A 22,623-nucleotide genomic window follows, 5' to 3' on the forward strand; every position below is an offset into this window, starting at 1 on the left:
TCCTTGGGAGGATGGCAGCCCGCCTCGCCCCACACTTACTGCTTCCTGTATGGAGAGATGGGACCACCGTCCTCCCCAGCAACCCCCGAGACCGCACAAGGGGCAGCCCAGCCCCCCGCCACAAGGTTCCCCGAGACTTAGAGACTCATATCCTGGGTATCCTTGAGCTCCGCACCCACTGCACACACCAAGAGTCGCTTCCTAGCTTTTTGTAAGACAGAAAGATTGCCTTTGGTTTCATGACACTACAAACTCAGCACGGAGGTCATTCTGCGTACATCACAGATGTCAGCTCTGGCCTCTGTGGGTCCACGGAGGAGCAGGGAGCCTGGCGGCGCCCACGGTGTTCTGGTTTGTGGAGGAAGGCCCTTGGCCGCTTGCTGGGATTTGGGATCTGAAACAAACAAAGAATTCTGACTCAGCCGCCGACCTGCCACTGTGATCTGTGGTGTCAGTGGGGATGCCGGAGGAGGGACGCTGTCACACGGTCTGGGGTCTGCAGGGTGGCCCAGCCCGAGTCCAACGCTTCGGGTCCCCCATCCCCGTGCTGTGCTGACATCACACCATCCCAGGCCTCCAAACCTGTGGCCCTCCCAGCCACCCGGACACGCCCCACTGGACATGCACAGGCCCAGAGGAGCCCATCGGTCACCCCCACACACACCAGCTCACCCACCATGGTGGCTCTCTGCAGCCACACTACCATCCCCCCGCCCTCTGCTCCTGCCTGCCGACCAGCCTGGAGCTCAGCAAGGCCTCGAAACTGCTATCTTCCTTCTGACCTGGAGCCTATGAACAGCACTCAGTCCTCCAGTTTTGCTGGAGAGCAAGCCCTTCCCCTCGCTGGGCTAGTTCTGATCCGGCCTCTGCAAGGCCATTACCGTTATTTTCCCAGCACAAGCCAGACCCCTCCATCCCTACTTCACACCTTCCACATCTGTTAATAGAAAAATAGTGGAGGGCTCATCTCCCGAGCACCTGCCACGTGTCAGGACTGAGTCGGGGGCTCCCCAAAGCCTTGCGGACACCTAATGAGGAGAAGAAGATCACCCCCAGGGAACAGGGGAGAAAGCCGAGGTCCACGACTTTCAGGACAAAATCCCAGAGTCATTACTGGAACCAGGCCCTTCTTGCTCATTAGTTTACAGAATTCAGGAAGCATTAGTACCTGGGCCATGTTAACAATGTGGATGGCTGGGTTCTAACCCAAGAGACCGGGTGTCAGGGAGTCTGAGGTCAGATGGGAATCTGCATTAAGAGGAAGCAGTCCCCCACCCCCGCCCCGACCCAAACGACAACACACACACACACACACACACATACACACACACACACACACACACACACACACACACACACACACACACACGGAAAGGGGCCCTGCCCCCTCTCCCTGCCCCACCCCCTCCCGGTGCTACAGGCACCCAGAGCCACTCCCTTTAGGCAAACCAATGCTACCTGTCCTTTGGCCCCGCCCCTGCTCCATCAGCCAGCTCTCTCCTCTCTGCCATCAGGATGGGCTCAGTGGGGGACTTCCCTGGCGGTCCAGTAGCTAAGATGCAGTGATCGCAGTGCAGGGGGCCGGAGTTTGATCCCTGGCAAGGGAACTAGACCCCACATGCCACAACTCAATATCCCACATGCTGAAACTAGGCCCTGGCCCAACTAAATGAATAACTTTTAAAAAAATGACGCTCCGCAGACACACCTCCCCGGGCGTCAGCACACCCTCTGCAGCTTAGTCTTGGTCACTAGCTCCCAGCAGGTTCACTGGGACCGCTGATGGGCTCAGCTGCCTCCCATAAGGCAGGGCCTCTGGCACCAGGGGACATGCTCCCTGCCACCTCTCCAGGGCCCGATGACATTCCTAGGATGGCGCGTGAGGCCTGAGCAGATGAGAGGGTGCCTGGTGGACCCCCAGATCCACAGCCAAATCACCTACCTGGACACGGGGAGCAGATGCACCATGGCCTGGGAACACACGTGGGAGGTGGCCCACCACAGCCACTGGATGTCACTGGGCATGTCTGGAAGCCACGTCACCAGTCTGCAGGAAGGAAATGCAGAGACACACCCCTTGTATGCGGTGAAGACAAGCCACAGCAAAAGGACAAGAAGAAACCCCACCCGAAGGCAGACATCTGACGACAGTACCATCCTCCAGGTAAAGGGCCAGGGTCACCTCTAACCCCAAGCTGATAAATTCTGCAAGGCAAGCCCACCTAAAAGCCCTAAAGCAAAATGGGGCCACTTTGGATTCAGCACAGCTCAAGGGACTTACATGGAGATCAAAGGCCTGGGTCTTCCAAGACCCCGCTCCTCCGAGGCAGCGTGGACCCTGACACACAGCACCTTCTGGTTGAAACACCACCCCTGCACCCACATGGGAGGTGCTCGGCCACATGCACGCCCACAGAGGAAGCCGCCAAGGAGGCCTGACCTCTGCCCTCCAGGCCTCCAACACCCCAGACACAAAAAGGACCCCATGTCTCGGGCTTTAGGAAATGCCGGCAGAGGACTCCCCTGGCGGCTCAGTGGTGGAGCCCGCCTGCCAATGCAGGAGGCGTGAGTTCCAGCCCTGCTCCAGGGAGATCCCACACGCCGCGGAGCAACTAAGCCCGTGCACCACAGCTCCTGAGCCTGTGGTCTGGAGTCCGGGAGCCGCAACTACTGAAGCCCATGTGTCCTGGAGCCAGTGCTCAGCAAGGGAAGTCATTGCAATGAGAAGCCATGCACTGCAACTAGAGAGCAGCCCTCACTCAAGGCAACTAGAGAAAAGCCCATGCGGCAACAAAGACTCAGCACGGCCACAAACAAAGAAACATGTTGTGAAAGTGTTAGCTGCTCAGTCATGTCCGACTCTTTGCAACCCCATGGACTGGAACCTCTGTCCCTGGGGTTCCCCAAGCAAGAATACTGGAGTGGGTTGCAATTCCCTTCTCCAGGGGATCTTCCCAACCCAGGGATCAAATCTGGAAGAAAGAAGAAAGACCTACTATATAGCACATGGAACTCCACTCAACGTTCTGTGCCAGCCTGGTTGGCAGGGGGGTTTGGGGGAGAATGGATACGTGTACACGTATGTCAGGGAATGTTTAACGGGAGGATTCCTACATGCTGTCTCTCATGAGTCCTTTGTCCCTCTTCAAGCGGAACAGCACGCTGCTCCCAGGGACTGAGGTCATTGTGTGAGGCAAGCATGAGTCTCCTTTAGTAAACATTCTCCTTAGGACAAAACAGCTTAGTCTCCTTCCCCTTTCTTGAGATAGGGATTGTCTTCTGACCTTGTGACTAACTTTAGCCCATGTTTCCTTGGTAACGTTTGCTGTACATTTGGTTTTCTGATCTCTATCATTCCGGAAAGAAGTTTCTTGTACTGCAGCCTATATATACTCAAAGAAAAATCATTAAAGCACCTTTGCTCCATCAGAGCTTGGGTCCCCGGGTCTTTTTTGTCTCTCTCTCTCTCTCCTTTTCTGGCTGACTCTCTGGAGCGTGGAGACCCGTTGTGCTCACTTTTCCGCCCGGGCTTCTAAGACCCCCTCGAGAGGGCGCCTGGTGCCTTCGTGAGCGATGCAAGTCCTGTGTCAAGGACTTTATTGGTCCTCTGCGTAAACCAAGGGACATCGGCCTCTTTCTCTCTTTCACTTTCTTATCGTTGACTCCGTACCTCCAGATTCCGGTCCTTTAAAGGACCCCAACAAGTGGCGCCAGGAACAGGGACGCTGGTATACGTGGCATATCGGGCGGAGTGACTCAAGGACCTATTGAGATCGGTAAGTACTAAGGCATGGGTCAAACGGCTGGAAAGCCCCATCATTTTTCTACTTTACTTCACCATTTGTTTAAAGTTCAGGGACTTCTGGTTTCACGCCAACGAATAGAAGCTTGCCTTCAAACAGTAGTTGAACATAACCCCTGGTTCCCTGATGAAGGCAGTTTTGATTTAGAAATTTGGCACCGGGTCAAAGAAAATGTTGAACGAGCCGCCGGGCAAGGAGAAAATATTCCAATTGATTTTTGGCCCTTATGGGCTCTCATTAAAGCTGTAATGCTACCATTTCAAGGTAATTCTAGCCCTCACGATATTCGACAACAGACAGAACATTTACTGCATGAATATGAATTAGATGATGAAACTTTACAAAAGGCTCAATTAGAACAACATAAAATATTTCAAAACTTTCCTACTAGCCTTGCCCCGACTGCTCCAACTCCTCCTCTTCCTCCTTCTCCTCTGCCAGCAGGCACATATCCAGAGGTCTCTCCTTTGTTAAAACTTAATGATTCTGATAACGACTCTCCTGAGGCAGTTATTGATACCAAAACTAGCAACGCTCTTATGGACAATTATGATAAGTCCTTGACGCAGACTCATACCTACAAAAAATCAGCACTTATTCACTTTTCTCAGCAACAGAGACTCTCTGATTTACTAGCTTTGCAGTCACAAGTTCCTGATGCCAATGGTTTTTCTGTTTTTCCAGTTTTAAGAAGTTCTGACACTCGAGGGCACATAATATCTCAATATGACAGTATTAATCTTTTTCACATGTAACAAATAAAGAAGGCTATAACTATGTATGGCCCACATTCACCTTTTACAAGAGAGCTTCTAAATGTTGTAACATCTTCTATTGGAAACTTTATTCCCTATGATTGGTGAACTTTAATAAAAGCTCTCCTTAAACCCGGAGAATATCTTCAATGGACAATGTGGTTTCATGATATAGCCAGAGATCACGCTAACAAGAATGCTCGAGCTGGCACTCCCCAAAATCAAATTACTTATGAAATGTTAACTGGCTCCGGACAATTTGAAACTATAGAAGCTCAAATACAATGCCCTCCTTTGTTGCATGAACAATTAAAAACAGTGGCCCTTGAAGCTTGGGATCGAATTACTCCTCAAGGAGAGCCTACAAGTAGTTACACTAAAATATTACAAGGACCTAATGAAAGTTATGCTGATTTTTTGGATAGATTAGAAACTGCTATTTCCCGCACTGTAATCGGAGAAGAAGCTAAAAGACAGCTAGAGAAATTACTTGCTTATGAGAATGCAAATCAGGAATGTCAAAGAGCTATCGCTCCAATTCGTGAGACTGGAACTATTATTGATTATTTGAAAGCTTGTCGCAATCTGGGATCAGAAACTCAAAAAATGCAAATGCTGGTTGAGGCAATGGCTGCTACCTTTAGAAAGGGAAATGAAAGATGCTTTAATTGTGGAGATAAAAATCATTTAAAAAGGGACTGCCCTAAGAAGGCTAATAAAATACCAAAAATTTGCCCGCGCTGCCGTAGAGGAATGCATTGGGCCAAAAGTTGTAAATTTAAATTTGATATTGATGGAAAGCCTATTCCGGGAAACTTCAAACAGGGGACCCCCCAGGTCCCCTACAACAAAAACCAGGGGCAAATTCTATCTTTTCCCTCAAACCCTCAACATCCGGCAGTGCTGCCGTCGATATACCAGCCCTAAATGATTTTTTCCTTTACCCACAAGCAGTCCCTACTAGAGTGCCTACCGGACTTTTTGGACCCCTGCCCCCACAAACTTTTGGTCTTTTGCTTGGCCGATCTAGTCTGACTTCTAAAGGAATTACTGTTCACCCTGGAATAATTGATTCAGATTATAAAGGAGAGATTCAAATTCTGATGTCATCTCAGATTCTATGGCAATTCAAAAAGGGGGACAAAATTGCTCAGTTACTTCTTTTACCTTACATTTCTATTAATTCCTCTAATAATGTACGGACAGATGGATTTGGCAGTACAGATCAAAAACAATCTTTATGGACATCATTAGTATCTGAGTATGCCCGGCCAAATATAAATATTAAAATTAATGGTAAAAGATTTTCTGGTCTCCTCGATACTGGATCTGATATTACTATTATTTCCAAACATTTATGGCCCAAATCCTGGCCTGTACAAAAGGTCTCTTGCCAAATTGCAAGAATTTCTCAAACTAAAGTACAAGAAGTTTATCAAAGTGTTCAAATATACTCATGTGAGGGACAAGAAGGCCAACCTGCAACATTAAAACCTTATGTAATCAATGTACCCTTTAATCTAATAGGAAGGGACTTACTTATGCAATGGCAAACTCAGATATACATTCCACATTTTTCCTAGGGGCCACTGCTCATTTAACAAACAAGGCAATTATTAAAATAATTTGGAAGAATGATGAGCCTATATGGACAGAGCAGTGGCCCCTTACAAAGGAAAAGTTACAGGCTGCTAAAGAACTTATAGACACACAATTAGAATTGAAACATATTGAGGAATCTTGCTCTCCATGGAACTCTCCCATTTTTGTTATAACAAAGAAGTCTAACACACGTATGGCTGAGTTCCTTCAGTGTTCACCCGAAACTATCACAACATTGTTAATGGACTATAGCCCAGTGCAAAATGTTTTTGGTGTTAAAAATATTAAAATTAAAACAAAAAAAGAAATGTCAAGGGACTTCCCTGGTGGTGCGTGGTAAAGAACTTGCCCTCCATTGCAGGGGACGAGGGTTTGATCCCTGGTCAGGGGACTAAGATCACACATGCCACAGGGCAACTAAGCCCGCGCGCCACAAGTAGAGAAGCCCGCGCGCTTCTTGGTCTGAAAACCAAGCACAACCACAATAAATACATAAAAGAAGTTATCAAACTATTTTCCTTTAAACAAAAGGAAGGAAAAAATATGCCAGAGCAGCCAGCCCTCCTCCCAGGGCGAGGCAGGTGGCTGACTGGTGGGGCCTGGAGTGATCTGGGAGGTCCAGCAGAGCCAGAGAACTGAGCTGGAGTTTGAAGGACGGCTGGGACTTTCAAGGGCTTCTCTCACAGCTCAGCTGGTAAAGAATCTGTTAGCAATGCAGGAGACTCTGGTTCTATTCCTGGCTCGGGAAGATCTGCTGGAGAAGGGAGAGGCTACCCAGTCCAGGATTCTTGGGCTTCCCCTGTGGTTCAGCTGGCAAAGAATCTGCCTGCAATGCAGGAGACCCCGGTTCGATCCCTGGGTTGGGAAGATCCCCTGGAGAAGGGAAAGGCTCCTCACTCCAAATTCTTGGCCTGGGGAATTCCATGGACTGGATAGTCCATGGGGTCGCAAAGAGTCGGGCATGACTGAGTGAGCTTCACTTTCACCTTGGGACTTTTAAAAAGACAGACTGAAAGACATGCTGACTATGTTGCTAAAAGGAAAATAAACACTAAAGAAGACGTGAAGAAAATGGAGGGAAAACAAATGCCCAGGAACCTAGCAGCCACACAGCTTAGGCCTCAGGATCCTTCCGACACACCAGGAGTAAATCCCCCTTCCTCCCAAAAATGTAGACCTGCAAGAAGTGACAAACCTAGGCTCTGGGGTGGCCAGGGGCTCGCCAACCAGGCGCCTTTCCAGGGTGTTCCACGCAGACTGTGAGCTCCACCCGGATGTGTAAAGAGCCAGGCTCTGGGCTGAATCCTTACCCAACCCCCAGCCCTGAGAGGAAGCCACAAAGCAATGGGCAGCGTTCACCTCTGGACCACAGCGACGGCAGACTCCACCGGCAGCGTGCAGGGCAGCATCACGTAGGACATGATCTTAACTGGGAAGAAGTTGAAAATCTTGTTTATGTACCCGTCTCGGTTTCTCACTGCGTTCCTCAGTGCTGAAAAACACAAGTCAGACGTCTGTTTCCCACCAGTGTAAAAACCAAACCACCTTCCCCAGCTGGTGCCTGGATATGCTAGAAATCCTACCAATCCTGGCAGCTATGCAATCAGAAAGTGAAAAACTGAAAGTGAAAGTTTCTGAGTCATGTCCCACTCTTTGTGACCCCGTGGACTGTAGCCTGCCAGGCTCCTCTGTTCATGGGATTCTCCAGGCCAGAATACTGAAATGGATAGCTTCACTTCTCCAGGGGATCTTCCCAACCCAGGGATCGAACCCAGGTCTCCCACATCGCAGGTGTGTCCTTTACCATCTGAGTCACCAGGGAAGGAATCAGAAGCTATCACAAATGAGATCAGATGTGGGATGTGCCTACACAGCCCTTGGATCGCCAACAGGACACAGGGTCCCTTTTAAAGAGTTTCTTTTTAACGGACTCCCTGGAGAAGGGAATGGCAGCCCACTCCAGTATTCTCGCCTGGAGAATTTCATGGACAGAGGAGTCTCCTGGGCTACAATCCATGGCGTCGCAGAGAGCTGGACACAACTGAGCACCTTTCATTACTACTTCATTTTTAAATTTATTTATTGAATTTATTTGGCTGTGCTGAGTCTTAGTTGTGGCATGTGGTATCCAGGTCCTGGGCCAGGGATCAAAACTGGGCCCCCTGCATTGAGTCTTAGTCACTGCATTGAGTCTTCCAGAATGGAAATCCCACTTCACTTTAAATTCCTTTTGGAGGCGGATACAAACATCTCAAATCTCCCCAGCCCAGGCTTCATGACCTTTTCTCTGCATCTGCAGTTGGATTCCCCTCTTCCACCCGGAGCCCCTAGCCTCCTATTTTCCCGTTGTGATGACCTCACGATGCCACAGATCACAACAACCGGAGCAGCTGTAGGATACTGCAACTCCTGGGGCATTAGTGCCTGAGGCAAGAAACAGAGGCCCTTTCATCTTCTCTGCTGTTCAGCCTCAGTCGTGTCTGAAGACTGCAGCACGCCAGGCCCCCCTGCCATTCTCTATCTCCTAGAGCTTGCTCAAACCCATGTCCATTGACTCAGTGATGCCATCCAATCATTTCATCCTCTGTTGCCCCCTTCTTCTCCTGCCCTCAATCTTTCCCAGCATAAGGGTCTTTTCCGATGAGTCAGTTCTTTGCATCAGGTGGCCAAAGTATTGGAGTTTCAGCTTCAGCATCAGTCCTTCCAGTGAATATTCAGGACTGATCTCCTTCAGGATGGACTGCTTGGATCTCCTTGCAGTCCAAGAGACTCTCAAGAGTCTTCTCCAGCACCACAGTTCAAAAGCATCAATGCTTTGGCGCTCAGCTTTCTTTATACTCCAACTCTCACATCCATACATGACTGCTGGAAAACCCCCAGCTTTGACCAGATGGAATGAAGACACAGTGCAACCGAAAATAAATTTAAACAAACAAACAAACAAACCCAGCTGCAATGTTATGTGCCAGCCTGGATGGGAGGAGGGTTTTGGGGTGAATGGATACCTGTATGGCTGAGTTTCTTCACTGCTCTCGACACTGTTAATCGGTTCTACCCCAATATAAAATGTCTTTGGTGTTAAATAAATAAATAAAATACAAACTCAGCTGGAGCTTGTTTTCCTCTGGCCATGACTGCATGGGAAGGGAGACCGAGCAAGGACTCAGGGGGATGGGAGGTCCATGCGGGGAGGCGGGGGCCCCACCAACCTGCGCTGGTCACTCTGCCCTGCTTCTTCCCAAGCAGCAGCTCGCCCTTCCTCCACAGCTCACGGGGAAGCCGCCCTTCCTGCTCTGAAAGGGTCACCGACCACCGCCTCCTCTGTGCGCCCCCTCCCCACCCCCCAGAGCCAGTACCCATGGTGAGCCTGGACGACAGGGTCTCCAGGACGCTCTCGTCCCACGAGAGCACCCCAAGGCGCAGGTGTTCCAGCAGCTCCTCTCGCTCAGGCCACGCCTCCCGGGTGGCCACGCCCAGAAAAGGCTCCAGGCTCTCAGGCTCCGCCTCCGGCTCCCACTCTGCTGGGGACGCACTCAGGCACAGGTGGGGCCCGTCGCGGATGCCTGCGACGGGCACGGAAACAAGACCCATCTGGCGATTTCGGGCAGCAGGGTCCCTGCTCGCCCAGCCACCCTGCCCACCCAGTTAGAGGGAAGCTAACAGGCCTGTTGTTAGGACACGGCGGGGATCCACCTGGGAATAATCTGCCTGGGATCCACCCTGCTCCACCTCCCTTTTCCTAACACGGAAAGCGCAGTGTGGGCCTTTGAAGCTGGATGGAGGAGGCAGGCAGCTGGCTCGGTCACTCACCAGCCTGTGGGCTCTGGAGCCACATGTGGACCCAGGAGGTTCAGAGGGAAGGATGATAACTGATTTATGACAACTGCACCACTGGTGAAGCCCAGTGTTCCTGACCCTGCAGCAGCCACGCAACTGCTCCCAGCTGAGTGCTGAGGAATCAGAAGCCCAGAGAGGTGAAGCGAATTGCCTAAAGTCACACAGCCGACAAGCGTCAGAGCGAGATTCGAACCCAGGTCTGACATCAACGATAGCACCCTTCCATCACACGACCTCGGAAAGAAGCCACAGGTCGGGGAGTCTGTGCTGGCCCTGCCCTGGATGCCAGGGCTCAGGAGCCGATCCCAGTGGGTGGTTCCTGCTCTCACGCTGGGTGGGGACGGTGGGACGGGTAGACTTGGATGCCCACGCCTTCCCTGGCTCACCTCTCGCTTCCAACCTCGGGGTTAAAAGCCCAGGGGCTGTCCCTGCATGCCCCCCACCTCACTCCCAAGCTACACCTCCCACTTCGACTCCCTTGCATCTTTCCAGCCTCTGACAGACACACAACTCAGCCTCTGGAGACGTATTCTCTCTTAGGAATGTTTCAGAGAATCTGTTTCCAGGGATCACCTGCCCTGCCCCCACGCATCCTCTAGTGAACCCCAAGGAAGCCAGGTTGACCGAGGCAGAACCTTGCTTAGATCCTTAAACCCAAACCCAGCACCAATGCTGCAAGCACTCAGCCCCACGCCAGGATTTAGAATTACTAAGAATCAGCTGGCATCATTTACTCCAAAGTCCTTTTGCTACGGATGTGGAAACAGAGGCCCAGAGAGAGGAGTGGCTTGCCCAAAGTCACTTAGCGACTTCTATAGGGTCCCTCATTGTCTTTTATTCCCAGCTGGCTCCCAAATTTCAATCCCAGTCCAGGCCTGCTGTCTAGACCCTCGAATTCTGACATCACTATGCCCCCTGCATGCATGCCTGCTAAGTTGCTTCAGTCATGTCCGACTCTGAGACCCCATGCACTGTAGCCCGCCAGGCTCCTCTGTCCATGGAGATTCTCCAGGCAAGAATACTGGAGTGGGTTGCCGGGCCCTCCTCCAGGGGTTCTTCCCGACCCAGGGAACGAAGCTGCATCTCCTGCAACTCTCGCATTGGCAAGTGGGTTCTTTACCACGAGCGCCACCTGGCAAGGCCCAATGCCGCCTGCCCAACCACCCAAATCTGTCCCAGGGCACCACCCATGGGGCTCTCGAGCTTTCCTGCAGGACCTGTGCCCTCCCAAGGGCCCAAACCGTGAGCACCGCCCTCTGCTCCGGTCCTGACCACAGAAGCCAAGAACTTCATCCCCGAGTCCTCCTCCGCGGGAATGTCTGGTTGGTCGTCTCCCAGTCCTGTCCCCTTCGGCCCCTTCAACCTACCTTGCTACCGGGACCCCGGCCGAGCCCACGGCGGCCACCTTGATCGGGGATGTTGGCCTTACCCTCTCTGTAGTGGGTCCAGGGGCCCTGGCAAAGCTCCCTCTGCCTGCCCCCACTCCAGCGTCACCAGCCCGCCATGGCTCCCCATGGCTGTGAGATTCAGGTCCCTCACCACCTCCACGAGGCCCAGCCTTGCCCCTCTTTCTATTCACCCCCATTCCTGCCTCCCCCAATCTGTTCCTCTGTCCCCCACCCCCACTACTCCAGTGACACACGCCTTTTTTCCACCTCGAAGACTGTCTGCAGGCCTCATGCTTACATACCCCCATGCCTAAAACATTCCTGTTCACCCTCAAAGCATCACTGCAGATTCGCATCCTCCCAGGAGCCCTGCTTTCCCTTTCCTTGCAGAACTCCCCCCCGCCCCCGCCCCCTAACTGAACCCCATCTGAATCTACAGCATCTTGTACGATCCTGCCAGGGCACTGAGCACTCCGTCAGCCTTCTATTTACGTACCTGCCCTCCTCCCCAGTCTCAAGACTAAGCTCCAGGCAGGCAGAGGCCACATCTGTCTATCCACTGTGGAGTCCCAAGTACACAGCCAATTGCTTAGCACCCAGAAGGTATGCAGTAAGCACTTTCTGAGTGGATAAATACATGTGCATCCCGTGAACCACACCAGCTCCTTGGTCTAGGACAGAGACTAATTCAAATAATCAATGACTGTACCAACTGTTAGTATCGGGGAAAATAGCTCAAAACATAATAGTTGGTTCCACACTAACATTTGAAGAACCCAAGTTCCCCAGCCCAGACTATCCAGGACCTTTCCCCAGAACACAGGTGGGCTGGTGGACACGGCCCACACCTGGCTGGAGGCAGCTCTCCTGATGGCTTCACCTGGGACCCAGAAACCGTTTCTCTCCCTTCCTCATCAAACTAAAGGTTCACAATTGTTCAAGCAGTAATGAAAAAGAAAGGAGCTGCCTTCGGTTGGCAGACAGGGACACTTCAGAGGGACAGGAACCCTGGGCTGTGACCTCTACAGGGTCAGCAGGGCTGACCCCAGCTCTGCTCCCCGGAATGCGGGCCATGGCTGCCTCCATCTCCCCATCTGTAAAATGGGGGCAACGATTTCCTATCTCTCAGGGCCGAGCCAGATGGCAGGTGAATGTGCTGAGCGTTGGGTGCTGGATCCAGCACGGTTCCCCTGGTGACCAAGACTGTGAACAGAAAGCTGGCTCAAAGGGCATGGCTGTTGCCCCCACCATACGCACCATTCTTCTCCAAGAACCTGAGCGCGTCTAAATATCCTTGAAGGCACAGCTCTCCAAGCACCTGTGAACAAACCACGTGAAGTTAACCGCAGGCGGAGTCACCACACGCCACGCCTTTCAGCATCACCTGAAGATGGCAGGCTCAGAGCCAGGAATCCTCCGAGCTCCGAGTCGATGCCATGTGTGGACGGGGCTCTGTGCTACCGGGAGAAGGCAGACCCACTTCCTGGCAGGACTTGGCTCGAAGGACACCCGCTCCGCGCACAGCCCAGGCTGGCGCCCCAGCATGACGGGAGCTGGTTCCTCTGGTCTCCTTTGGTCCCTGGACAAGCCTCCATCCTCACAAACAGCGGGGCCTGATCTGCTTGTCGTGGGGCATTGGGCTGCCTCCTCTGCACTCAGACCACACGGGCACCCGATGCTGTGGCCCAGCCTTCTCTCCACCCGTGAGCACACGCCGCAGGTACGCCGTGTGGCATGGCCTTCTTTCTCCCCAGAGAGCTGTCACTGTGCAGATTCTACCAACTTTCTTACTCTATTAGCGTGGTAAGGTCCACCACACTATAGCGACAACCAAGAAAAGATTAAACGAGTTTCCCGTGTGGTCCAGCAGTTAAGACTCCACGCTTTCACTGCCAAGAACCCAAGTTCAATCCCTTAAGATCCTACAAGTCTCAAGGCAGAGCCGGGGGTGGGGGAGATTCAGCCACCACATGCAGTGTAATTCCTGACCACGGCTGCCAAGAATCACTGGGGGACTTCCCTGGTGGTCCAGTGGGTCAGGCTTTGCACTCCCGAGCCAGGGGCTTTCAGTCTCTGGTCAGGGAACTAGATCTTGTGCCACAACTAAGACCCAGTGTAGCCAAATTAATTAATTAATTTAAAAGGAGAATCGTTAGGATAATTAAAAAAAAGACAGCCTACTGCCCAGGCTGTGATGTGCTGTGACCAGGCGTGTCCAACTCTTTGCCAACCCCATGGACTGTAGCCTGCCAGCCTCCTCTGTCCATGGGATTTCCCAGGCAAGAATACGGGAGTGGGTTGCCATTTCCTCCTCCAGGGGATCTTCCCGACCCAGGGACCCAACCTGAGTCTCTTGCATCTCGTGCATTGGCAGATGGATTCAGGCTGTGGATACTTAAGCCTTAGCCCCTAGAAGTGGGATCTCAGTGGCGACCCCCAGCCCTCCCTTTCAATGGCCCCGGGGGATTCTGGTGACCAGCAGGAGGCAGCACTGGGCTGAGTCCCTTTTCCAGGCTGGGGTTTGTTGCTGCTGTTCAGTCAGTGTGGAGGACAGCTGCTGCTCTGCTCGCTCAGTCGGGTCCAACTCTTTGTGACCCTTTGGGCTGTAGCCCGCCAGGCTCCTCTGTCCCTGGGATGTTTCAGGCAAGAATACTGGAGTGCCTTGCCATTCCCTTTCCCCGACTCAGGAATTGAACCCACTTCTCCCGCGTCTCCTGCATTGCAGGCAGATTCTTTACCCAGTGAGCCATCAGGGAAGCCTGAAGAGCTGCTGGGTCCCCTGGCAAAGAGGGATGCAAAGGGGAGAGCAGCACCCCCAGAACTCAGAGCCCCCCTCACCTTGACATCCGGGGGGAAGAGCGACTGGAACATCAGGTAGAGGTTCTCTGTGCAGAAGTGCATGTTGAGCGTGGTGAAGCCTTCGTGAAGTAAGAACGTGGACTTGACTCTGGGGCAGATGTCGCTCTCCCCATAGAAGGGGGACACAGTGATGGTTGTTTTGGAATCAGTGAAGGGTAAGTTATCACTTATTCCTCCATCCACATATCGCTTTTAAGGGAGAAGGAAAAAGGAAAAAAGCACACACTGTCAGAAGCTCTGGGCTGGAGTTTTCTGTGTGTTTCAGATTAGGGACAGAGACTTCTCAGAGCCGCAGGCAGACCTAGTGAGAAAACAGGGAGCTTGGAACAACTCGCAGCAAACCCCTAGTGAGCATTTCTGCGCCAGCAGGCTGCAGGCTGGCACTCAGGACTGCCACATGCTGGTGTGTGCTGAGCGCTGCAGCAGAGCAGTGCCAGGTCCAGGGGCACGCGAGGCCAGCGTCTGGCCCACGGTGCTCCGCCCAGCTGTGAGTGCCCCCAGGCGCGTCCGTGCAACTTGCCTCCACTAGGGGCGCTGTGTGCACTCAGGGCAGAGTGTGATGTAGATTGGGCTGAAAGGGAGACAGATGTCATGGGTTCAATTCCAGAGGCCCCCAGCTGCTGGAGCAATCTCGGACAAGACACTTAACCTGCGGTCCTGACTCTCTGCCCACACCTGGGCAATGAGGACCAGCACTGGAGACTTAAATGACGTGGTGAACCTGGGACCTGAGCTCTTAAAAAATGGCATCTTATCCCACAGTTACGGTGCACTTGGGGTAAGTACTGTGAGAATCCATTTTCCTATATTCCATGGTAAGCGCTCAGTCACTCTGTTCTGTCTAACTCTTTACGACCCCATGGACGGTAGAGGCAAAAGGCTTTCTTCATTTGGGACAGGACTCAGGGGCCCAGGTGCCCTGAACCCACTGCCTTGTCTTCCTTTTTTTGTTTTTTTTTTCAAAGATGCTTATGGGATCTTATTTCCTGGACCAGGGATGGACCCAGGCCCCTGGCAGTGAAAGTGCAGACTCCTAACCACTGGACCACCAGGGAATTCCCAGGAACACAGTTTAAAAGTGGACTTACCACGCCTCTGAAGGAAGGGGGGATCAAGCCAAAGACGACAGGGATGTACGAGGAACAATACAAGGCCTGAGAAGACAAGAGAGAGTGAAACCACAGCACAGCCCAGAGCAGGCAGCCTTTTACCCCTGGGCCTTTACAAGCCTTCTCCAAGCAAGGAGAGCAATGAGCCTGAAAGCGCTGTTGGCAGAGCCGCTGCTTTACTAAATGGTTGAATGAAAATGAGCACGCCCACACACTTACCATTTCAGCATGCCTGCCTGCCCAGTGGCATCTGACTCTCTGTGACCCTGATGGACTGTAGCCCGCCAGGGTCCTCTGTCTATGGGGTTTTCCAGGCAAGAATGCTGGACCAGGGTGCCATCTCCTCCTCCAGGGGATCTTCCTGACCCAGGGATCGAACCTGCATCTCCTGCACCTATCTGCACCACAGGCAGGTTTTTACCACTGCGCCACCCGGGAAGCCCAGGGTCCAAGTGTAACTTCAGACTTAAACCTCCCGTCTCTGCTCCCCACGAGGGTCCCACTGGGCCATCACAGACAGGACCAACTAGTTGCTGACTAGCTGATTGCCTGGCAAGGAGATTAGATCAGGGCTTTGCAATTACTGCCACTCATCAGAATCGCCTGGAAAGTTGGCCAACCACAGACTCGGGGCCCCACCCCTAAGATTCTGATGAGGCAAGTTGGAGGCGGGGCCTGAGAGCCTGAGATACTGCTGCCTCTGGTCGCCCAGGGACCACGCTCTGCATCTCACCGCGCTAGCGAGCATTAAGCATGATGTAACACTGGTGCAATGAGAGAAAAGAGCTCCTGTGGGAATGCACAGGTGCTGGGTGCCTAGAAAATGCTCCTGGAAACAAGTTTAGGCGGAAGACGACACTGGCTGCTGAGAAGCAGCTGGTTACATGTGCCAGGCAGCTTGCTCGTTCGGACCCGTGTTAAGTGAAATGACGCCCAAGGCATTCTCACAAAAGACATCAGCCAAACCAAATGGTATTTTGATGTCACCAATGATCTTCTCTGTGCTAGAGCCAGAGGACAGAGGTAACGGAGACACGGTTCCACCCTTGTGGGGCTTCAGTGGACAGGTCCTCATTAGGGAACAGGCATCGTTGGGAGGAGGGCCACACACATAAGGTCCCTGGAGCAGGAGCTTATGATCCAAGTCGGGAAGGAGGGGGAGACACTGTCCAAACCTGACACCATCTGGGACGCCCCAGGGTTGCACATGCTGTGGACCGGACCACTGGAGAAACACAGCTTACATCACTCTGGTACAGTGAAGCCAACCAGCATCACAGGCAACCAGGTTCTCTTGCATCGTAAGTAAAAACTGGGGCCGATTGGCCTACAACAGCCCCTCCCTGTGTTGCTTCCAAAACGAAATGGCCCTTCCGACTAGACAGTACCCAGATAAACAAACCGCTTACGTCCACGACTTCAGCTTTGGAATGAAAATCCGACACCAGCACGTTTTCTCCGTCGGACACTCTGGTAAGTGAGATGACCATCTTGCCAGAGAGTAGCTGGTGGACATTGTCGGGGAGGTGTCTGTGGAGACCGTCTCGGATGTACTTGCTCAAGCTGAAGGCTGGGTGGAGGATCCCCAAGTTCCGGCTCCTGACGGTCCGGACGAGGTCCATGAGGATCTGCAATCTCTGCTCTGGGTGCGTGAGGTGGGGAGAAGGGAGGCATGGGGGTGTGAGAGAAGTATGCAAAGGAATGTACCACCCTGGAGGCGGGAATTGCTTTGTGGTGGGACCAGGAACCTGATGGCAAGGAAGCTGCCGACCCTCCCCTTTCTTAAGCCTGGGCTGCTATATCCGGCCATTGGTTAGTCCACACTGATGGGTAAAAGACACACCGGATCGCAAGGGCTTAGAACGACAATAACAACAAAAACATTGACTCTCTCACAGATGATGTTTTGTATTGATTAGATGTGAAAATGGTAATATTTTGGCTATACCGGGATCAATAAAACACATTTCACTGATGTCTTTTACTTCTTCCATGTGATTCAATGGACATGAATTTCAGAAAATTCTGGGAGATACTGAAGGACAGGGAAGCCTGGTGTGCTGCAGTCCATGGGGTCACAAAGAGTCAGACACGATTTAGCGACTGAACCACAACAACTAGGAAACATGAGATTTACATATTCCTGTTGGTCAGAGCCGTTCCTGACCCACCCAGGCCAGAGGAACGGGCCTCCAGGGGCCCAGGGAGCCCTCTCTTCGTCTTCATGCCTGCATCAAGGCCAGATGCCACGAACCCACAGCATCAGAGCTTGAGCATGGATGGACCTAACCCTGCAGGGAGCAGACAGCAAGTGCAGGCTGGGACCTGACTTTGAATCCTGTCTCTCCTGCTTACTAGCTGAGCAACTTAAACACGTTACAGCCCTGCTTCTGAGCCTCAGACAGTATGTTTTGAACATGGGACAACACTCACCTACATTTTGGAGACAGAAAAGGTTAGGTACACTAAAATCTGTACATGGTCAACGCAGAGGAAGCACCTCATATTTTCTTATTTATTTAAGAATAACATAAAAACATATTTTCTTATTTACTTGTCTGCACCAGGTCTTAATTGCGGCACTCGGGATTTTTGATCTTCATTGTGGCAGGCTAGCGCTTCCATTGCAGCATGCAAATTCCCAGTTGCAGCATGAGTACTCTTTGTTGTGACATGTGGGATCTAGTTCCCCAACCAGGGATGGAACCCGGGTCCCCTGCATTGGGAGCATGGAGTCCTGGCTACTGGACCACCAAGGAAGTCCCTAGACTTAACTTTTAACCTCTGGAAAGGGAAAGAGTCACTCAGCCCTGTGGACCATAGCCCGCCAGGCTCCTCTGTCCATGGGGATTCTCCAGGCAAGAATACTGGAGTGGGTTGTCATGCCCTCCTCCAGGGGATCTTCCCCACCCAGGGATCGAACCTGGGTGTCCTGCAGTGCAGGCAGATTCTTTACCGTCTGAGCCACCAAGGACACTTTCAACCTCTAATGCTACAATTGTCAAACCGTCTAGTGGACACAGGGCCTACTCACGCTCCATTTGACCTCACTCACTGGCCTGGTCCCCTCTGGTGGTCTGCACTACCCCGGCAGGCAGGGCTACCCCTGTCCCAGCCCGAGCCCTGGTCGTCCACAGATGTGGGGATGCAGAGGGCCCGGACACGCCAGCAGGCCCTGACCCACTTCTGACTCCACTGGGCTCTCCCTGCACATGTGGCCCCTTTGAGCCCAGACAGAAGGCGCAGGACTGCACAGAGCTGCTTGGTTCTGCCAGGCTCTCCTTCCAGGTCAGCCCTGCTTGAGAGGTGTGCTCAGGAACCCTGCCCAAGCCACAGGCCCTGGGAATGCTCCCCGGAGCTCCCCAAAGTCAGACGGGCAGTTAAAGCAGGAAATCGGGGCTCTTAGACTCTGGGGAGCAGTTCTTGCCAAAACCTCCAGACCCTTTTGGGGGACTTGGTGGTCCCGAGCCTCCCCCTGCAAGCCCAGCCCCCCGCTGGGCTGGAGTCCGCTGACTTCCTGTGCTGGGGTCTGTGCATTTGAATCAATGAAACATTTGACCATCTGGATGTCTCCAGGTCACAAGCCGAGACACAAGGGTTGGCTTTTATCACAGCTCAAGTCCAAGCTGTGTGGGCTGCCCGTGTGTCCAGTCTAGTCGCCCCCGAGGTCACATTTCCTGCTCTTTGCCCCTCTCCCTCTCGATGGAGACGGTTGCCAGCATGGCCTCTCCCAATCCCCACCTCGCAATCAGCCCAGGGTCTGCTCACTGATCCTATCCAATGGCAGGGCTGCGAGTATTGGCAAGGGATTCCTGGCCTCCAGGAACAGTCATTCCCTGCTGGCAGTGCCCAACACAGCCGTCCCTGGGTAGAGCAAAAAGTAAACGGTTGAGGAAGCCCAGAAAAACAGGGGCCAGTGGGCCAGTGAAAAGAAGCTCTATCGCCCTGTGTGGGCGCCAACAGCCGCACTCGCTCCAGGCTCGGCTCCCTGGCCAAAACCGCAGGCCAAGGATGCCAGACCCTAGTAATTCAGGCCCGCTGGCCACCAGCCTCGATCCTCCCTTCCCTCCGGTTTCCACGTGGACAGAGACCTTCACTAGGACAAGATTGAAACACCCAGGACCTGTTTCCAGGGCATTGTGCAGGGACGTGGTGGGGAAGATGGGATGGGAATGTCTAGTCCCCTAAAGGGTCTCAAACACCAGGAAAGGAGGAGAGGAGACAACTTTCCTAATTCCTCTCCTCTCCCCAAAACATCTCTCCTCAACACCCTTTCACCCCAAACCAGCTAGCTGCCTTCTAGAGGCACCCAGGCGCCCTCCTCCCGCCCCACGGTTGGGCGGAGGTCAAAGGCCCCAGGGGGCGGCGAGGAGAGGGGTGTCTAAGCCCTTCCAGTCTCCAGAGGGAAGAAGGTACCCACCCCTGCCTGGGACACAGCGCCAAACCTCCCTCCTGGCCGCACTTAGGGCAAATGGGAATTCCGCTCCCGCGATCCGTCATGCCCCCTCCTCCCCGTCGCTTAGACCACCTGGCTCTAGTCTCCGAGTGGGGTGGGGGCCTTCCTCCAAGACTGGGCAGCAAAAGGGAGGTGAGGCGAGGATGCGCTCCGGGATTCCACGCCCCGCTTCCAGGGCTCCCCGGCGCCGGGCGAAAAAGATGCACTGGAGGACGCAACTGTTTGGGGGGAGACCCCGGGTTTACCCCCGCAGGGACCGCTTCCAGCCCCGGCTCCCAGCGCAGGCCCCATCCCGGCGCGGAGCTCGGGACCTACCCAGAGGGATCCCGGCGAGGTAGAAGGCGCAGTGCAGCGCGCCCGCCGAAGCGCCGAAGAACTTGCGCGCCTGGCGAAGGAGGTGCGGGGCGCGCTCGCTCAGGCAGCTGGTCACCCCGACGTAGTAGAAGCCCAAGAAGCCGCAGCCGGCGAAGGACAGGCTCCAGCCGCGCTCAGGGTCGTACATAGCGGCGGCAGGTTGGGTCGGCGGGGCCGGGGTCCGAGCGCGCCCCGGCTCCGTCCGGCGCCCACCCTGGCTCTCCGCCGGGTCTGGGCGCTGCAGCCCGGGTTATTCCCGGCGCGATGTAACCGGCCCCGGCCCCGCCCCGCTCGGACCACGCGAGTGAGCCTCTGGGCGGCCCAATGCGGACAGCGCGGCCACCCCGCCCTCCCCGGAGGCGGAAGGCTGGGAGGGGTCTGGACCCCGCGGAGGAGAGGAGAGCAGAAGACCTGTGCCAGGTGAGGGTGGAGAGGGTAGTTCCCGCAGCTCCGTAGACAATGGAGATGGAGAGCTCCCTTGCCGGTTCCTTTTCATCCCTTAAACCAGTTAGAACTTTACAGCTGCCTACTTAACGTTCTTTGTTTAAATTTTTAATTTTTTTTTTTTTTTTAATTTTCGGTAGCCCTGTGTCTTCTTTTCTGCGCCAGGGGACCTCCTCTCCACTGCAATGCCTGGGTTCTTGCAGTGCGTTCTCTTGTCGCCGAGCGCATGCCCCAGGCACACCGGCTTCAGCAGTTGCAACACTTAGGCTCAGGAGTTGCAGCGCGTGGACTTTTAGGACGCGTGGGCTTCAGTACTTGGGCTTCAGGGGCTTAGTTTCTCCGCAGCGGGTGGAATCTTCCTGGACCAGGGATAGAACTCCTGTGGCCTGTGTTAGCGGGCAGATTTTTATCCACTGAGCCACCGAGGGAGTCTGCCACTTAGGTTCTTAATATCCTTCTGAACAGAGTATTCACTTACCTTTTTACAGGAGGAAGCAAGCTTGCAGCGTTTTTACAGGAGGAAGCAAGCTTGCAGTAGGCACCAGCATCTAAATAGAATTTCATGTCTTTGACTTCCTGCAAGGTGTTGCATGATGTCTTCGGTCCATGGCAAATGGTGGAGATTTTTCATTGAATGATTATGACATGAAGGTCCCTTTCAAAAATTCACTTCTAAGTCAAAATTGTACATAACAGGTGCTTTGGGGGTGGCGTGGGCGGTGCAGGGTTTGGGGTTCTGGAGGCTCGGGCCCTTAGGAAGTGCCTGGGATCCCCATGGACTCTGGGACAGCACTGCACAGAGAATTTCCATAGCAGCCCGCAAAGGCAGGTTAGGCTCTTGCCCAGAGTTGCACAGCCAGCAACCAGGTCACTGGGCCATCCCATCCCCTGTTTTGTGGACAGAAACGCCTCTCCCCCCTCCACCAAGCCCACATGGGGTGCAGAGTGTGGGCCTTGGGATCAGACCTCCCCCTCTCTGTAATCCTCATCTGTAAAACCACCGGTGGAGACGCTGCCAGGATTCCGAATGTCACCTGTGGCCTGACCATATTGGTTATGCATGACCCCCCACCCACAGAATTTCCCAAGTCTGAGACATCCCCTGTTCCAGCTGAGCCTGTGCCTGGAGGTATGGGGGAGGGCTGTGCCAGGATCTGGGCAGAGGCTGAGGCTGGGCTGCTTCAGGGACTGCAGACCCCCAGGGTGAGCCATTCTGTCTCGCCTCTATGGACCAGACCCCGGGATGTGGGAGCTGCAGACCCGAGTACCACCTGGACCAACAGAGCCTCACACAGACACTTCACTGATGGAGGTCCAACGCGAGGAAAGGGGTGGTCCCTCTGTCTGTCCCGGACCATGTTGGCTTGGCTAGGGTGAGGGTGGGGCAGAACTCACAGGCCTGCCCCGACTGACTGCCCTCCACACCCGCCCTACACTCAGGGCTGGGACAGAAATGAAATTTCTGGGTGGGAAACTGAGGCTGTTGGCAGGGTCCGCTGGGTCCACAATCTCTCGACGACTCCTGCCCCTTACCGGGCACTCCTGCCCCCACCAGCCCTGCTGTGTTGCGTAGCTGCTCTTAGGACTAAAATTCGAGGCTGTGAACGCAGGTTCCAGATGAGTCGCCCTGCCAACAGCCACTGGCCTTTGCCTTTTCTTCCAATCCATGGATGCACATTCATGGCAGCTGCCAGGGACATCTGTGCTCCCTAGCATGACCCGGATGAAGGTGGGAAAGGAGCAGGGCTGAGAGTGACCTCTTCGTCACATGGACAGCAAGTGGACACCCTTGTGCCCAAACAAAGAGAACAAAGAAGGTCTGAGCAGGGGCCCCAGGTCCCAGCTCTCTCATCCCCTTGCCCAGTGCTCCCGCAGGGCAGGCTGTGAGCTTTGAAATGGGATCAGTGCTGTTGGGTTAGTCGCTTCAGCCGTGTCCCACTCTTTGCGGCCCCATGGACTCTCGCCCGCTCGGCTCCTCCGTCCGTGGAAATTTCCAGGCAAAGTGAGGCTTTGAGG

At 53.7% G+C, this 22,623-nt stretch overlaps 1 protein-coding gene across 1 annotated transcript; it reads right to left on the reverse strand.

Moving 5' to 3' along the window:
• Nucleotides 1-199: 199 nt before the first annotated feature.
• LOC133043194 (1-acylglycerol-3-phosphate O-acyltransferase PNPLA3-like) lies at nucleotides 200-20,311 on the reverse strand. Its single transcript, XM_061124021.1, has 9 exons — nucleotides 20,125-20,311; nucleotides 16,763-16,995; nucleotides 15,333-15,398; nucleotides 14,224-14,433; nucleotides 12,643-12,703; nucleotides 9,517-9,723; nucleotides 7,520-7,652; nucleotides 1,943-2,047; nucleotides 200-394 (listed from the first exon to the last, which is right to left on the reverse strand). The coding sequence occupies exons 1-9, from the start codon at nucleotides 20,309-20,311 to the stop codon at nucleotides 289-291; spliced, it is 1,308 nt and encodes a 435-aa protein (XP_060980004.1). The 3' UTR covers nucleotides 200-288.
• Between the last annotated feature and the right edge of the window lie 2,312 nt (nucleotides 20,312-22,623).

Source organism: Dama dama, chromosome 22 (genome assembly GCF_033118175.1).
Source record: "Dama dama isolate Ldn47 chromosome 22, ASM3311817v1, whole genome shotgun sequence".
Lineage (NCBI taxonomy): Eukaryota > Metazoa > Chordata > Mammalia > Artiodactyla > Cervidae > Dama > Dama dama.